General features: G+C 42.3%; 1 protein-coding gene across 1 annotated transcript; it reads left to right on the top strand.

The window, feature by feature from the left end:
* The first annotated feature begins 10,027 nt into the window (after window positions 1-10,027).
* Window positions 10,028-16,504, top strand: LOC133902336 (uncharacterized). The gene is made up of 3 exons (XM_062343928.1): window positions 10,028-10,407; window positions 11,735-12,023; window positions 15,833-16,504. Exons 2-3 carry the CDS (start codon window positions 11,769-11,771, stop codon window positions 16,112-16,114), a joined length of 537 nt encoding a protein of 178 aa, XP_062199912.1. The 5' UTR covers window positions 10,028-10,407; window positions 11,735-11,768; the 3' UTR covers window positions 16,115-16,504.
* The last annotated feature ends 2,572 nt before the right edge of the window (window positions 16,505-19,076 follow it).

The following is a 19,076-nucleotide window of genomic DNA, read 5'->3' as shown; positions in this document are numbered from 1 at the left end:
CTTGCTACTCGTCCTGATGATTCATGGGTATTTGATACCGGATCAATGATTCATACTTGCAAATCGTTGCAGGGACTGAAAAGGACTAGGAAGTGTGCAAGAGGCGAATTGGATGCTCGCGTCGGTAATGGTGCAAAAGTTGCTGCGTTGGCCGTTGGCGTTTACTCCTTATCGCTACCCTCAGGATTAGTTTTGGAATTAAATAATTGTTATTATATTCCTGCCTTGGGTAAAAACATTATCTCTTCTTCATGTTTGGAAGAAGATGGTTATGAATTCATAATAAAGAACAAGTTTTGTTCGATATTTTTGAATGGTATGCTCTATGGTAATTGTCCATTAGTAAATGGATTATATATATTGGATCTTGAGGATATAACTATCTATAACATTGATACAAAGAAGCCTCGGCTTAATGATTTGAATCCCACTTTTGTTTGGCATTGTCGATTAGGTCATATAAATGAGAAGCGTATGCAGAAGCTCCATAAAGATGGTCTTCTACATTCATTTGATTTCGAATCATTTGATACATGCGAGTCTTGTTTACTTGGCAAGATGACTAAGACGCCTTTCACTGGTCGAAGTGAGAGGACAAATGAATTATTGGCCCTAGTACATACAGATGTATGTGGACCGATGAGTTCTACAGCTAGAGGTGGTTTTCAGTATTTCATTACTTTCACCGATGACTTTAGTAGATATGGTTACATCTACCTAATGAGGCACAAGTCTGAATCCTTTGAAAAGTTCAAGGAGTTCCAGAATGAAGTACAAAATCATATAGGCAAGACAATTAAATTTCTGCGATCAGATCGTGGAGGTGAATATTTGAGCCATGAATTTGGTGATCATCTAAGGCAATGTGGAATCGTTCCACAATTGACTCCACCGGGTACGCCACAATGGAATGGGGTGTCCGAGCGGAGGAATCGAACTTTGTTAGACATGGTCCGGTCGATGATGAGCCAATCTGATCTTCCATTGTCCTTCTGGGGATACGCTCTAGAAACTGCTGCTTTCACGTTAAACAGGGTTCCATCTAAGGCTGTAGAGAGGACACCATATGAGATATGGACCGGGAAGCGTCCCGGATTGTCTTTCCTTAAGATATGGGGTTGTGAGGCTTATGTAAAACGTTTGTCGTCTGATAAGCTCACTCCCAAATCTGATAAATGCTTCTTTGTGGGGTATCCTAGGGAAACCAAAGGATATTATTTCTATAACCGGGAAGAAGGCAAAGTGTTTGTCGCCCGGAATGGTGTCTTTCTTGAGAAAGAATTTCTCGCGAAGAGAGTTAGTGGGAGCACGGTGCAACTCGAAGAAATTCGGGAACCACTTGAAAGTGTTTCACCTCCTATTGAACCACAACTCGGTATGCAAGATGTTGCAGAACCTGTTGTCGAGACACCAGCCCCACGTCGGTCGGAAAGGTTCAGTCGTGCACCCGAGCGGTTTATGTTCCTAACCACGGGGCAACGCGACATATTATTGTTGGACAATGATGAACCTAAGACTTACTCGGAAGCAATGGTGGGACCAGACTCCGAAAAATGGCTTGGAGCCATGAGATCCGAGTTAGAATCCATGCGAGAAAACCAAGTTTGGAACTTGGTCGATCCACCTGATGGTGTGAAAACTATCGAGTGTAAATGGGTTTTTAAGAAAAAGATAGACGTTGATGGAAATGTTCACATCTATAAGGCATGATTGGTGGCGAAAGGTTTCAGGCAAATTCAAGGTGTTGATTATGATGAAACGTTTTCACCCGTCGCAATGCTAAAGTCTATTCGGATTCTCCTAGCAATTGCTGCATATTTCGACTAGAGATATGGCAAATGGATGTCAAAACAGCTTTCCTTAATGGAAACCTAAGTGAGGATGTGTACATGACACAGCCTGAAGGTTTTGTCAATCCGAAAAATGCTAGGAAGATTTGCAAGCTGCAAAAGTCCATCTATGGACTAAAGCAAGCTTCTTGGAGTTGGAATCTTCGTTTTGATGAAGTGATCAAAGGGTTTGGTTTCATCAAGAATGAAGAAGAGCCTTGTGTTTACAAAAGGACTAGTGGGAGCGCACTTGTGTTTCTGGTCTTATATGTGGATGACATATTATTGATCGGAAATAATATTCCAATGCTCGATGCTGTCAAATCTTCATTGCAAAAGAGTTTTTCAATGAAAGATTTAGGAGAGGCAGCATACATATTGGGCATAAAGATCTATAGAGATAGGTCGAAAAGACTTATCGGATTAAGCCAGAGCACGTACATTGACAAGGTATTGAATCGGTTCAATATGCAGGATTCCAAGAAAGGTTTCTTGCCAATGTCACATGGCATCACTCTCAGCAAGAATCAATGTCCTAAGACATCTGATGAGCTCGAGAGGATGAGTGCGATCCCGTATGCTTCTGCTATCGGGTCCATCATGTATGCTATGTTTTGTATACGCCCAGATGTCTCCTATGCTCTAAGTGTTACGAGCAGATATCAATCGAACCCAGGTGAATGTCACTGGGCTATAGTAAAGAGTATCCTCAAGTACATGAGAAGAACTAAGGATATGTTCCTAGTCTATGGAGGTGAGGAGGAGCTCGTTGTAAATGGTTACACCGATGCTAGCTTCCAAACTGACAAGGACGACTCGAGATCGCAGTCTGGTTTTGTGTTTTGCCTTAATGGAGGTGCGGTGAGTTGGAAGAGTTCCAAGCAAGAAACGGTTGCTGATTCCACGATGGAGGCCGAGTATATCGCAGCTTCGGAAGCTGCAAAAGAGGCTGTTTGGATCAGAAAATTTGTTTCTGAGTTGGGTGTGGTCCCTAGTGCGTCCAGTCCAATGGACCTCTATTGTGACAATAGTGGTGCCATTGCACAAGCCAAGGAGCCTAGGTCGCACCAGAAGTCCAAGCACATACTTCGGCGCTATCACCTCATTCGAGAGATTATTGATAGAGGTGATGTAAAAATATGCAAGGTGCACACGGATTCGAATATTGCTGATCCGTTGACGAAGCCTCTCTCACAGCCCAAGCATGAGGCACACTTGAGCTCTATGGGTATTAGATACTTGCGGGATAGACTCTAGTGCATGTGAGAGAATGTGTTCTGTCTATGCTAATGTACTTTTGGATAATTGTTATCTGGTTCCATGAATAATTATCATTTACATTGATCAGCAAGTATGTGACTTGTTTGTGAAACTCTTTGTTTTTATGATGTTATTCTAAATAGTCCCTAATCTCATATCATTGTGTGGGACAATAATGATTTATAGATTAGCACATTTGACTGAATGATGATCATGTTTCACGGATCATAGATATGGAGATATCAAATCAGTAATGTGGACACATGTTAGAGAATATGATGTTGGATAGACCCACCCTGAGATACTGCTGGGATTGTTATTTTTAATGTGCCATCAGTTGTTATCTCAAATGGTGTACCTACAGAATCCTTTGACCTGAGATCATCATTGATTCCAGAATGTGTAGTAACACACTTAGGAGCTTCCAAACGCTATTCCGTAACTGGGTAGTTATAAAGGTTGCTTTCGGGTATGTTATGAAACATGTCGTGGGATGTGAGTGATCAAGATGGAATTTACCCCTCCTAAATAACGGGAGAGATATCTCTGGGCCCCTCGAGGTAGTTGGATTGGAAAGTGCATGGCCATGCCAATGTGATTAAAGAGTTAATCATGGTGAATCCACTACTTGATCGAGTGAATGGTCGAGCTATCACAAGGGTGGCACGAATCTCGCCTTGAGCTTGACTGGTATCGTGTGATAAAGGGATTGGTGCATGAGTATATCAAGGTTCAGCCGATATGATCTTTGTGTGCATTCGGGAGTCAATATGTCCTGCTAGGTACCGCTATTGACTTGCAATTCGGAAAAGGGTTTCCGGATAGCAGCCGTTTACACATGAACCTAACGGGTCACACACTTAAAGGGATGGAATATAAAACTTGTGCTGACTCTAGTGCAAGTGGGAGATTGTTGGTAATATGCCCTAGAGGCGATCGAGTTTGCGGATTGGATCTGCTAATGGGCTTTAATGTTGATTAAAGGACCATTAGGGTTTAGAGTCATAATGGGCTTTAATGTTGATTAAAGGCCCATTAGCGTGCTCTATATAAGAATAGGCAGGGGCCAAGGCGCATTGAGTTTTTCAGAAACCCTAGCCGCCTCCTATTCCCGAACTCCCTTCGAAACCCTAGCCGGGCGCGCGGTGCTAGCACACCGGCGCACGGCGATTCCATCCTTGTACGTGTGGATACCGTAGAGGCGCTACTACTATTGCGGTGCTGATCTGCTCGGGAGTACTCGGGACGTACCCGCGAGTACTCGGAAGGTGCTCGGGACGTGCTCGGGACGAGGTTGACGATTGACTACTTGACGCGCACGACGTTGGATTGGTCTGCTCCAACTCTTCTTCCGCTGCACTGCTCGTCAAGTGGTAACGATTCATGATCCCCTACTCGCATGGCTTCCTGGTTGAATGCGGTAGAGAAAATTTATTTTGTGCTAGCGTAGCCTACCCGCAACCCTTCAATATATATATATACTCTCATTAGAGGGGGAGTACAGAAAAGGCTACTCGTTTGTTGGAGTAGCCCTTGCATTATGTTTGCAAGAAATGGTAAATGTATCTTATTTTGTGAGGAAGTGTATGCTTTCTTCCCTCAGCTGAATGTATTTGTTTACCTTTCTGTTGACTTGTACCGATGCTGCTGGGCATATGGTGTCAAATTGTGAGATTGCACGGATGAAGCGGCCACGGCGACAGTGATAGCCTGATTCCACTTTTGCAACACATAAGTCCAGTGTGCTACATTAGATGTTTGATGGGCTAAATTTTGTATTCAGTGCATTTCACAACTCATTTGTGTCCTTTATGTGTATGTACATATCACAGAGACTATCAGGACCCCAAACTCGGTTCCTCTATGCCTCTTGGATCAAGTAGCTGATACGCATAGAATTCAACAGAATGATATTAAATACATATTTCGAATAAAACAAAGTAAAATTAATACCTGAAAAACGAAAAGATAGTCTGGTGATCATTCCTTCGCATGTTTATGATTATGGGCACAGTTATTCGAATAGATTTACACTCTGCAAAGGTTGTATAGCTTTACCCATGCCATATACTCTGTCTCCATCTGTTGTAGGCGGAGGAGTGAATCGTACTGAGACACTTCAATCACTTTTCCTATCGGGTTTTTCTACGTGATCCATCAAGTTCTTCAAGTCTCGTATAGAGGGTAGACCCCCGATGATCGAATGGGGCGGAAACTCCTTCGCGCAGAACCTGAAGGCACTTGCCTCGACGTTGCCTCTCAGGCCTCCTAGTATTATGCACAATCCAGTCCGGTGAAAGAAGAGTCAAGTCCTGCCCATTCAGGACGTATGGTTACACTGGGGTGGCTTAGCATGACAATCCAAGACTCGATGCTTAAGCGGCCAAGGCATGCATCTTCAGTGTTGGCAATGAGTATCACCTCAAGCCCCCAACGTATGAGATAGTCTCCAACTCTGAGGACTATCCTGCTTGTCCCCGTTAAAACAGTTTTCACCCATTTTTACACATCTCCCGTCATATCCCACACGACATCAAGGATTTCACAGCCATCACAGAATTCATAAACATTAAAGATTCATGGTATATGAGTTATAATTGATAACAGTAAATCGATATCTCCGAAGAGACGTATTTTAAAAGCGATGTCTCCAAGAAGACGTATTCAATCCTAAGCATGCTAGATATTGAGGCGTCGTCTGGCGTTAATATAAATAACGACAGCCTAGAGTGATATGTATTCTGGATGATGACATTTAAGGCACGACAATTGTTTGATAGGATTAACTACTGTAAGTAGTTTGTAAAAGCGCAATACATAGCACATGGGATAATAAGTTCGGTTTTAGTTGATCATGTATATTATTTGAAAACCATAGGTTCAATATGATCAAGGAAATATGACTTGCATTCCTGAAGGGTCAATTCACGATTGGTCTTGTCGTTCAAATCTTCCGGGGTCTTCTTCATTGGACCTCGCCTTCAGTTCCTTCCTCATGCCATAGTTTAGAACCTTGACTTCGAGCCTACGCAGATTAACGACAAAAAGCACACAACGACTAAGCAAATGAACTCCAGAATAAAACCAAGAAATACCAAAGCGGAAAAGAACGACTGAGAAAAATGACGAAAACTAAACCTAGCGGAAGACGATCGACAACTCTTAGCTAAGCGAAACTGATACACAGAGAATAGTGGGACCATCTAGCGAAGCTAGGTTAAACTGTTAACCTAGTTATTTTATTAACCTAAGAGAAGTCTAAACAAGCATGATCAACTGGGTGAGCGTTTATTAGATTAATTGTCGAAAGACGATAATTAGGGTTTCTATGTGTAAGTGAGTGCACGTGTACCGACATAAACATATGTGTGATACTTACATCTATATGCATGTGAGCATGTATACATATATACATAAACTCTAGGCAATTATACGTGCTTAAGTGTGGAGATTAATTATTCTAATCTATAGCACTACTAAGTTTATCTAGTAATTAATCTTAATTATCTAGTGTTGTTTAATTTCTATACTAATTAAGTTATATTTTATTGCTATCATAAAAACATGCATGTAATTAATTAATTAGGTTAATCTATTCTTTGAATCTAATTAATTAATTATCAAAAGGTTATTCAATTAATTAAATATTAATGTTTTAATTATTCTATCATATTCTAATGACTGGTATTTATTTATTTAACTGCTACACTGGTTAATCTTATTACCTTAATTAAACCAAGATTAAACAATAGCCTAAGCATGAAATAACAATCTACTCCAATTAAAATAAAAGCCATCTTTAGTTTATCTAATTAACAAAAGGATTAATCTAATATTAAGCTAGGTTATCACATGTGACAATACTACGATTATAACCTAAACATAATTATCGAATTATCTAACTCGACTTCATTATCAAAAGGTGAAACCTAATTCTAGGTTAAATGCTGCGACAAGAAATAAATACCAAACGTGAACATTAAATGAACTCCAAAAATTACAAGATTTGGCATGGAGATAGATTATGATTTTACAAGAATATCGGCGAAAGAATCGCCAAAATCGGAGTTGAAACAGATGAGTTATGGACATTATTTTGGTATGATGATTTGAATACGAGATTCGAACTTAGAACTTGATTCGAATCGAATTGAGTTGAAATTGCGAATGATTGAACTTGGAATGAATTGAATATAATTCGAATGATTCGAATTGCATGCGGGTTTGAAATCGACAATGATTTGATGAATCTGAATTTGAGATATTTAGGATTAAATTCAAATAGGAGTATTTGAATTTAGTTTGATTAAAAAAAGAGAATGTTTGAGTTGGATTGGAAGATCGATTGTCATCGATTGATTTGGATTAGAGAATTGCCGAGAAAACTAAAATGATTCGAATTTGAGAGAACTTCATATTCGAATCGCCACACAAAAAATCATAAAAACAATTAAACCAAAATGCATATGATGAATTTATTGTAATGATTTATTTAGAAATTAATTTAGTGCTCGTTGGAATACTTAGCCTAATTAATATATTTGAATATATACATACAAGTATATACACATTTAAATATATATTTCCTCGATTTTATACTGGTTTAATAATTAGAAAAAGTTTTAATTTGGAGCGATTTTGCTATTTTTTAAAATGCTAAAACTCAGGGTGTTACAGAGACGATCGGCATGAGCGTTAAGAATACATCCTACAAAGAGCATGTTGACTTCCTCGAACTTCTTCTCCTCATCAGAGGAAAGTGTTTCTGAAGGTCTACCAGATGCAACCCAGTAGCAGTTCATAGCCGTAAGCTATAGAGTGGCTTTGAACTGCCATCTCTTAAAGTGCACACCGGTAAATTTATCCAGCCTCAGTGCATCAGCAAAAACAGCTATCGTTAAATCAAAGTGCCTACAATAAAATTTTCGGATTGTTAGATAAATGCACACTTTCATATTTAATTTTCCTAAATATAACATGAACGAGAACATATTGACTATTGTCATCATATTGCTAGAGTCTATACTAGACATATATCTCTCTAATATATTCCAAGATGAAAGTAGCAGGAAACATGTATGATGAACATGATAGATCACAATGAACGTGCTCAACGGTAGCGTAAGATGCAAAAACCCCATGATGATGATGTAGCAGACTAGTACAGGAAACAGATCGTGGTGATGTAGAGGAAGCAAAATCGTGAGTAGTCACGTCAAACGCTATCCAAAATCTTATTCGCTTTCTCCCGGTGTAGGATCCCAAGAGCGATGGGTTCCGAAGACTTGCTCTCCTGTTCATCGGTGCACATCGACACAGTGGGATGAAGTAGACTACATGTGGCAGCGTAGCAGAGAGAAATAGTTAAAACCCTAATTACGTATATATTTTGTGACGGTAGCTGGCAGATATAAAGAATAAAATTGCAAAAGGAGGCTACACCTATGCAAGCTACTGGACCCGATTTCAGCAAACCATTCACGCGGGTGCTGTGCGCCCGTGCCCTTCGCCCTGGTCTCGGCCCGACGAGCGAACACGTGTGTTCTCTTAGTACTCTCATTCACACATACTAAGTGAGTGGACAAGATAATTTCTTTTAAATTGGTCTCCCTCCACCTTCACTAGTAAGGTGGGACTAAAAGATACATCCCATCTCCATTTACTTGGCTCTTTGATATTTATTTAGAATTCTTCTTAAATATTATGGGTTAGGCCTAGGTATATCTAACAAAGATCACTGGTTTCAGCTCTGCCAAGAACTTGGCTGAGCTAACATGTCACATTCTAAAAAAATGCAGCGTCACCCGAGTGTCTTACATTGGACACACTTTATGGTTTTAGATGTTCTGACAAAAATTGTAGCAGGTGCTATGCCATTGGTTGCTGTTTGTTTCTTAATTTATCAGACATGTGAGATGTTTAGATCTGCAATAATAAGGGACATGCGCTTAAAGATGCACCTTACTCATAGTTTGGCTTCCTGAATATAGTAAGTAGTGTATTAATCTCAAGAGAAATACTAGGGTGCCGTTCGTTTGTTCAGATCTAATGGTTTAAAATAAAAGGTACATATTAGAAGATACTTTAAATTATGGACTGGCGCATTAAAATGGTGGCTAGTACTAATGTGAAAGGATAGATTAGTAATTTCCTTCCCTCCATCAAATTAGAGAGGAGGATAATCTAATATTCAAGAATGATCTCAGGCAGCTATTGTAATAAGGATAGGACAGCAACATCCAGCATGAGAAAACGAAAATTACAGGGCTCCACGGCTGAATAATCATCATGAGTAAACAGTCCATACCTTTTTCAGAGGAATTCCCCAATGCAGATCCTTTAGACCTCAAGCTCTATTCACTAGACCCCTGTGGCGGCCTCAGCCCACCACAGCTTCACCCTCCATCTAACTGTGCACCACCGAACCCACCGGCCTAGCGCACGGCACGAGTTGCTTTCACCACAAAAATCGAAGGGGGAAGCACCTGATTTCAAGTCGGAGAAGGGAGGCGTTGGAGGAGGAAACCGTCGGACCGGATCACTCAAGGATTTGTTCGCTGGAGGTGGAGACTGAGATGTGTTCGTTCGGTGCTAGCAGGAGAAGATGTGGGAGAAGATTAACAAGATGAATAATTACTAAACTACCCTTGTTACAATAAATCATATTCCTAAACTGTCCTTATTAAATCAAGGGTTCGTTATAATCCACAGTGGAGGTACCGCAGGCTCCCCGTAAACCCCATAACATCTCTCTAATCTTAATTCTAGGGTTGAGTATCTTTGCTTTTATAAATGAGATAGGAAGTCGCTCTTGGATTCTGAACGATGGACCTATCATTTCTTTAAGAAGACAAATGGATTCATCCTATAGATATGTATTTTTTTCACATTTGTGCACCAGTTAGTCATGACACATGATCATTATTGCATTCTATTTTTCTGTGTTTAAGGAGACGAAGTACTTGAAGGGTAGTTACGTCCTTCTTAGTGGGTTTTGTGATTTAAAAGAAAGAGATAATTTGGTTGGAATGCTTGGAGTTGGAGAGTGGCAAAAGACAACTTTGTGGTGACTTGATTTGCAAATCCTAAAAAGAGCAATCTTTGGAGTGGCAAACTCAGGAAAAGTTTATGATTTTCCACTACTAAGGAATCGGTTTGACGATTTGTCACTTGGCGGCGGCGGTCCAAAGTTAGGGCTCACCCCGAGACCACCGAGCGGCGGCGCAGTCCGGAGGGCGATTTCCTGCGGCGGTGGAGACGGCCGCTGTGGCGTCTGGGAGAGGCGTCAGGGAGGACCCAGGGGCGCTGCGTGCTCGAGGTGAGAAGCTTCTTCATCTTCGCATGCTCGGATCCGCTGCTCGTCTAGAGCCCTGTACCGCCATACCTATGCCGATTTGGGTTGGGGTTTCTGCTGTGGATACTGCTGTTTGGCCCGGTGGATGCATGGATGGATGGACTGAAATATGTTACTACAAGGATAGCTTGGGTGCTGACTCTTTTTTAAGGCTAGAGATCCCACTGTGTTGTAATTTCCCTTTTGTGAAATTGTATTAGTTCAGACTTGCCAACTCGAACCTATTGTCGATGATTAGTTACATTGGATATTGATGATTCTCGCGGTCTGTAGAAGAACAGTTAATTCACTGCCTGCAACCTCAACACTAACTCCGATAGGTCACTACAATTACTTCAATGCCTGCAATTAGGGGTCTTACATCTTCTTGTGGTGGCATATGTTTACTCTTTTTTGGATAGATTTATAACTTGCTGCAATTTCTTAGAGATCATAGCATGGAGAATGTCCTAAATTTCGATGCCACTTGCTGTTCACTTGAAGACCAAAGGAAGAAATACTATGCATCTTTTCCTGTGTTGGATCACCCTTTTGTCCATTTTTTTTTACAGAAACCCTTTTGTCCATTCTCTGCAATTACTATGCTCATTCAGTTTTCACTAATACCATCAGAAAATTGTATTACTTAAACCTTGGCTAAGTTCAACGTATTTTCAGTTATATTGAATTGCTTCTGACAATCATTGCTAGGGTAAACACCACCGGGAGGATAGTCGGGCAGCGTCGGCTGCTAGGAGAGAGATTGGACTATAGATTGTAGAGACTTAGAATTATAAGGAAGACATAGGAGAAGGGGACTAGGAACTAGATTGATTTCTCTTGTATGGTTGATTCCTTAATCACGGCTGGCACCGTTTATATATAGCCAGCCAGCCAGCCTACAAAGTTCTAATTCAAATACAACTTTAAATATTCTCTAACTCTTATCTGATTTAAACTAAGAGATCTCTAATCTTATCTCTAACCGAATCTGGTTCAAACTAACAATCCAACCTAAGTAATCTGATCTTGTGCTACAGTACCGCTCGTGAACAGTATTTCAATCCCCTAGCAATCATATTGTTATTGCATTTGCATGAAATTCCAATCTTTTTCTGTGCACGCCTTCCCAGCAAGTCATTATTGTGCTATTTCGTTACCCAGTGCGTGTGTGTGTTCCATCTGGTATTTTGTGATAACCCCAAAAAGAACTAGGAATTTCAATCTGCATATTATGATCTTGAAGTTTGAATGTGTCCAGACTTGATGGAAAACCCAGCACTCATATTCTTTATCATTCGGTTATGTGCAGCCAGCTTGAAAGATAAGTAGAGTTGTATCCTGCAATGTCAGCACCCGGCAGAGATAGCAGCATGCAGCAGCTAGTCCCTATAGCACCACCAGGAAAGGCTTCGGGTAGTGACAGTGGGAAGGAGCTGGTTGTGGTAGATGCGGTGGGAAAGAGCTCAGGAGGAGTAAAGCTGCGAGAGGATGAGGAGGACCTGGAGGTGAAGCTCAGGCGCATCATGGAGAATGTCCCCGTTCGTGTCAGTAACACCTCTGGATCCTCTGCTGGATCTGGCTCTGGTGATTTCCACCAGGTACTCTCTTTCGCTCCCTCACTGTGATTGATGTAAAATCTTTCCCTGGTTCCTGCGATTCTGAGTATTACAGTAACCTCCTTTTGCTTTATAGTTGCTACAATGATTTCTTTTTGTCAATTAACATGTGAAAACATGGATTCTATTGCTTGGGGAAATGCAAGTATTTTATTGGTTTTCCTGAAAATTCTTTTGAACATGAATAAACTAATTAATCCTTTCGTTGTATAATACGGCTATGTAATGTTTATCTAGAACTACCATGGTGCTTGGGTTAAAATTTCAAGTAGGACCTACAAATTTGGCAAGCAATTTAGTATTAAAAACATGGTTTTTAAGGCGTCGCCTAGGCAACAAGGCGCTCCGGGATGGCATGGCGTCGTCCACGCCTTACCAAAAGCAGTGAATAATGAGGGGATGGGGAGAAGAGAGAAAGAGTGGGAGGGGAACCAGCCAGCAAGGCCAAGTAGCTGCTGCCACCCCCATCCCTATCGGTGGCCAGCGTAGCGCTCCCTCCTACCAGCGGCGGTGGTCGATCTGGCAGGGACGGGGTAATGAAGCATGGGAGTGCCTGGAAGATGGAGTGGCTGGCTGGCGGAGAGAGACGGCAGCGAGCGGCGGTGCTACGCTGCGCTGTGTGAGAGAGAAGGGTAGCGAGCGGCGATGCTGCGCGATGGGGGGGGGGGGGAGGGGAGGGCATTACAAGAGGAAAGGGGTATGGGCTGGGCCAGACCCCACTCTTCTCCCCCTTTTTTTCCCCTTTTTATTCCTCCTTTCAGATGCTGTTTCTGGGTTGGGTATGGCATCGCCTCATAATCGCCTAGGCGTTGTGAAGGGGGTGAGTCGCCATGCCTCACCTTACCGCTTTAAAAACCATAAAGACTTACAGTACTTAGTGTAATTGCAGCTTATGCTGTTGGGAAGTTGAAAAATACTGATGTTTACATGGCTATACCCATATAACATGCTTTTTTGTTTTGTTTTCCTGATTCTAAGAATGCAGGATGGTCTAGTTATTAGGGTTATATATTATTATGAAAATGAAGAGAATGACTTTTGTTGACTTCAGCTAACCAATGGGAGCTTATTACATTGATGGGAATGTGTTTCCAATCTGTGATGAAAGGTCAAGGTCGGTTAGGGAATTGATGAGACGGGAAGGCAGGGTGTGAACTTGTGGGTAGTGAGCAGAGTAAACAGAAGACTGGAATTCCGCATGGAGAAGATTTAATTTTTTGCGCATGCTATGTGCTTTAAGGGCACTTTAAGTAGGTTTTTGGTTGGTATAATATGACTGGATACTGGAATATCAAGTCTATCCATTGAATCCAGACCCGCTATTTGTGTTACCAGTGATTTTGATTGAGCATGTGTTGTCAGCTTTATTCAACATGAAAACCTTGGCATGTTCCTATATCACTCTACTCTTTGGTTGGTAGCTATGATTATTGTAGATAGGTATTTGAGATTACATGAGTACTCAGAGAGCATATGATCTGATGTGCGACTTCATAGTTCATAAATTTTTCCTTGCTTTGTTGACAAACACATATATATCAAGCACAGTTGAGAATTAATAAGCAGTGTTATGATCTAACTTTTTTTACCATTGAAGGACAGTTAATTGCGATATTATGGGTCTTGTGTTTGATTGAAATGAACTTCCAAGTATTGTAGTATAACTTTGTAATATGTGCGAAAAATAGTCTTTGGCCAGAGGTATGTTGTAACGTGTCTGGAAAAATAGAGTGAGAAAGGTCATCCTTTTCCTGTTTAGATTTATTCATTCTGGCATTCATTCTGCTTCAGAACTGGGTCCCAAAATTGCTGTTTGATGCTCTCATTCTGTAGTAGGCTTTCATTATAGGTTCGAACCCCATTAGTTGGGACTTTTTATCCTTTTTCTGGATGTTGAATTATATTATTGTTATATTCGGAACTGCTTTTAAAAGCATATGTATGTTCATGTTTGCATGTATCATATGCTTAGAATCAGAGAGGGTAATCATGGGGAATAGGAGGACAAGGACCAGGCCTCTGCATTTGGGTGGTGCAGAGGTGTCAATCGCAAGCATGTGGCTGGAAGAGAGAGAGGAAGGGTAGACGATAGAATTTCTGTTTCTTGAAGCAAATGAGTGATGACGGCTTGGCTTATATGCCACCCTAACAGTGGCAACTAACTGATACCCTATGCAACCAAGTGATAAGATTATGAAGCCAATAACCATATCTTGCTTGACTTAGGGGTTATGTACAGAGGTGTTGTCTCTTAGGTTTTCTCTTAGCCTCCACATAAGCTTAGGAACCACTTAAGTGGTGATCCCTCCAATTGGTTGACGACTTACAGCTTAGGAACCACTTAAGTGGTGATCCCTCCAATTGGTTGACTCTGTAAGTCGTCTTTATGTATCTCCACAAAATCGTTAAGTTGTCTCTTACGTTATCTCTACCCGATCCCACAAATCACTAAGAGACAACCTATGTTCTCTATCTGATTTTGCTGATATGGAAAGTCTAAGAGACTGCTGAGGTGGTGCTATTGTACATTCTCTTAAGAGGGATAAGAGTTATTCTGTTCCAGCCGTGGTACTGCGGATGGTGTACTTTGCGAACTGGCAGTATGCTAGCTCTGACCCCACATGAAAGCATGAAAGTTATCTAGTACTGCTCATTTACTGAGATAGCCAAGCTGATTATTTGTAGGGGTGAAAATTTTGGTTGCTACTCTAATAAGTGGCTGTATAGTAAAGATATGTTTATAATTTCAGTTTCTAATGTTCAAAGAGTATATGTTGTAGCTGTTGCCACCAAAATTAGGATGCAAACAGCAAATGAGAAATAATATGGTTATTAGATATTTCATAGTGTCTCCAGACGATATGGCTGACTTTTCTCCTGTTGCTGTCAGATGGTTGTAGAGTAGAAGCTCATTTATAGATTACTGCATGAAATTATTTCTGACTGAATATTTCTGATGTTATTATGATCAGTATTAGCATATGAAATGGTGTCTAATTATTTTATTGCTAATCTTCTTCAGATGGTTATCTTAATTATTTAATTTTGTGACTGGTGTAATATATTTTTAAAGATTCCAAGTGTGACATACTGACTGCTCTAAAAAAGAAAGATGATGGCAAAGCCCTTGTTAATTCAGCTATCATGAATAAGAATTTTGGGTCCAAAATATATGTCATGTGCTCCCATCAAATCGTGGGTTTAAATTGCAACCTTTAATTGGAAATTGCTACTGGAAATTTTGAGATAGAGTTTATTAACTCATCACGATTCAAGGCCTATTTTGTTGATTGTGTTGTTGACCAGAGTTCTCATCTCATATCTTCTTTTCACTTAACACTTTATATTGTTTGAAAATCATTACTTCTTTATCTGGTTCCTCTGTTTCCAGCATTCCTAGGACATAATAGACTTATTTTTTCTTCAGGGGATTTTGAAGGTATTACCTATCCCTAACTAAGGTTTCAGGACATGTCATAGGGATATGGGAATGGCAAAGCATGCAATCAGTGATTTGATTTCACCAGAGTTTGCATCTCACATCTTCTTTTCACTTAACACACGAAAGTCATGACTTCTTTATCTGGTTCCTCTGGTTCCAGCATTCCTAGGACAGAATAGACTTTTTTTTTTCTTCTGGGGATTTTGAGTGTATTCCCCATCCCTAAGTAAAGTTTCAGGACATGTCATAGGGACATGGGAATGGCAAATCACGCAATCAGTGATTTGGGACTCGAAAAGTTGTTTGGAAAAGATGGGATGTTTAACTGCAAGCATTCTTCTTTTTACAGTATCGGCAAATGAGGAGGAGAGAACAGGACCGGCTAGCACGAATGGATGCTGACTACCAAAAGAGGAAAGAGATGGCTGAGTTTGAACTGCGGAGGGAGGAAAGGCTTAAAGCAGCTGAGGAGCGGACGGCCAAGAAGCGCCTGAAACGCCAAAAGAAGAAGCAACGGAAGAAAGAGAAGCAAACCAAAACTAGTGATGGTGGTGAAGAACCTAACAGAGCGGAATCATCCGATGACAAGGAGGGTTCAGATGACGATGACGATGACGAGTCTAGGCAATAATACATCAACTGCATTAATATAGACTCCAGGCCACTATTCATTGGACATAGCAGTAATATAACTTCTTGATGAAGGAACCCTGTGAGTTCCTCCCCTGTTGGCTGTGGGCAATGAACTAACAACGTCTGGGAGGCCCGTCGTAGGCCCTCTGTTCCCTTGAAGCATTTTATGGTATCTGTAAGAGGAGATAACATTTTGAGCAGGGATGGAGAGCGCTAGTTTTCTGTAACTTTGTGTTCCTCATTCTGACAATTGCCTTGCATCAGTACCTTCTGGTCAGCTCAATGCTTCTGGCATGTATTCGTATCAGTTGCATTTTTTCTTGGTCCATGTACTTCAAGAGAGCTGGATCATTCAATTTCTTGGAAGCTAGTTAGCATTTCTTGTTTATGGAGCACAGATGATCTGTTCCGAGTGTGGTATTAACAGCTCATGGATAAAGCACAAAAACCAAATTTCCTCGCTGAAGATTATAGATTTTTTTTTTATCTTATTCGCTGAGACTACGGACCATGTAGTTGTATTATGCTTCCTGACGATCACACGGCAGCGGGAAGTAGATTGTCGATGGAGACAAACCTAAGCGATGACAGATTTGATTTACGTCTGGGCTGACAGTGCATTAAATTTGGGCTGGGCTATCAAAGACTCTGACTATTCTACTGGGCTGCAGTCTATGTATTTTCGGTTGGGCTGCTACTCCATTCAATCTATGTACGTTTTGAGAGTTTTTTTTTAACATTTTCTAACATTAATATTTAAATAAATAAACTCCTGATAGAAAGATTTGCACAAATAGACATCTACCGCTCTCTGAAAGGGCTTTCAAAGGGCGGTTAGTATGCCACGGTGGCACGGGTACCTCTTACCGCACTATAAGAGGGTGGTTAGGCCCCCATACTTCCCGTACCGCTCTCTGAGAGGCTGGTTAGCGCCTGTGCAAAGCTCACTCTGCTTGCCGGGCGGTTAGCCCAGTTTTATTATAAAAATAACAAAAATCCAAGAAGTTATCTAAGATAAATTTAACAAAAATTTTAGAAAATATTAAAGTGAAGATAGAATAAATACATGTAAGTGAAATGAAAAAACTACACTGAATGTTAGATAGAATGTGTACATGAGATGAGTATATGGAATTTAAACATTACTAATAGTATGTAGGCTATATCTAAGATACATACACAACTTAGGTAATAAATTAAAAAATGATATAACAACATTGAATTCAACAAGTACAACATTTAGTAGCATAAATATTATGGACGAAATGGCCCTTGAAGCTGTCTATGCCTTATCTCCCGTTTCATCCAATGGAAATCATATTCCAGGGATTTTGGTCTACGTGGTGCCGGTATATACAGAAAATAATCAAAGTTAGGATCTGTCGGTGTATTAGGAACCAGGGGTCCCTGAGTCCCGAGACCGGGCCGGCCATCCGCCACATGTCACCATCCCGCGAGGTCCACCCTGCCGGATAAGAAGAAACTAAGTCCCGGGGGAAGGTGCTCGGGGCCGTAGCCTCTAAATTCCCGAGCACCCCAGTTCCCCGATGATCCGCAAAGTCCAAGTACCGAGAAGGAAGTGCTCGGAAGGGTTCTCACTTACCCCCGAGTACTGTCGTCCCCCGATGATCCAAACGCCGAAGTGCTCGGGAGAGAGTGCTCGGGGCTGCACGTGGCAGCCCCCGAGGACTCGGTTCCCCGAAGGTCTCACCCAAGTACTCAGGAGAGAGTGCTCGGGGCTGCGTGTGGCAGCCCCCGAGGACTCGGTTCCTCGAAGGTCTCACCCAAGTATTTGGGAGAGAGTGCTCGGGGCTGCACGTGGCAGCCCACGAGGACTCGGTTCCCCGAAGGTCTCACCCAAGTACTCGGGAGAGAGTGCTCGGGGCTGCACGTGGCAGCCCCCGAGGACTCAGTTCCCCGAAAGTCTCACCCAAGTACTCGGGAGAGAGTGCTCGGGGCTGCACGTGGCAGCCCCCGAGGACTCGGTTCCCCGAAGGTTTCACCGAAGTGCTCGGAAGAGAGTGCTCGGGGCTGCACACGGCAGCCCCCGAGGACTCGGTTCCCCGAAGGTTCGCGCAAGATCGTCTGACGACCCGAAGGGTCCCATCGTCGGGGTGTCAGCCAGTCAAAGGCCCAATGCCGCATTTAATAGACACGCGCGGCCTGACATCCTGACATTCTCAGCTGCCCACGCCCTAGTGTCAGACCCTGCCATGCACTGGCAGGGGGGCGTGGGTCCATTAAATGCACGGGTCCCGTCCCATTTCATCCGGGTGCCTCGGGATAACGTTGCCAGAATCGAAGCGCTCCGCCTGCCACCCTGCCCTGGCAGAAGAACAAGACAGGGTGGGCGCACCGGGCACCTCTGAGGCTGCCCGGTGGGCCCCCTCAATGAAACGCGCCGCATTTTTCCACCGCCCCTGTCACTTCGCCAAGACGGAATGATGACGCCTTTCTCCGTGGCGCCTTGGCACTCGTACCCCCTCTTTCCCATTCAGGATATGTCGAGGTCGGCGCGCCTATAAAAGGAAAGGATGGAGAACACGTAAAAGGGTGGTGGAAAAAGGAAGGACGCAGACGCTCACAGAAAAAAGCCCGACGGCGCACACACACGAACCAGCTCAAGCTAGAACACAAGAGCCTCAAGCTCTCTGTAAACGGCTCTCCCCGGTAACCAGATACATCCTTGAAGAATTCCCTTCAAGGATAGATATAGCACTCACACAGGAGTAGGGTGTTACGCCTCCGTGCGGCCCGAACCTGTCTAAACCCCGGTGCACCCATCTTTCTCGCACTAGGACGATCATCTCCCACCAGCCACTGCATTTATTTCCATTCCCGCCTATTTCCCAAACAAGCTCGTTCAGGATCATCCCCCCGGCCGAATCTCTAAAAAGGGGTCTCTCGGGATCCCTGCGACAGGAGTTCATCCTCCGACAGCTGGCGCGCCAGGTAGGGGG

Source organism: Phragmites australis, chromosome 20, assembly GCF_958298935.1.
Source record: "Phragmites australis chromosome 20, lpPhrAust1.1, whole genome shotgun sequence".
Classification (NCBI taxonomy): Eukaryota; Viridiplantae; Streptophyta; class Magnoliopsida; order Poales; family Poaceae; genus Phragmites; species Phragmites australis.
This window is presented reverse-complemented; position numbering and strand designations above follow the sequence as displayed.

What these genes read in the sequence shown, in the direction of transcription:
- LOC133902336 (XM_062343928.1), top strand. Translation starts at nt 11,769, where the DNA reads ATGTCAGCACCCGGCAGAGATAGCAGCATGCAGCAGCTAGTCCCTATA. An exon ending in GCTCTGGTGATTTCCACCAG is followed by an intron (nt 12,024 to 15,832) that starts GTACTCTCTTTC and finishes TTCTTTTTACAG; the next exon opens with TATCGGCAAATGAGGAGGAG.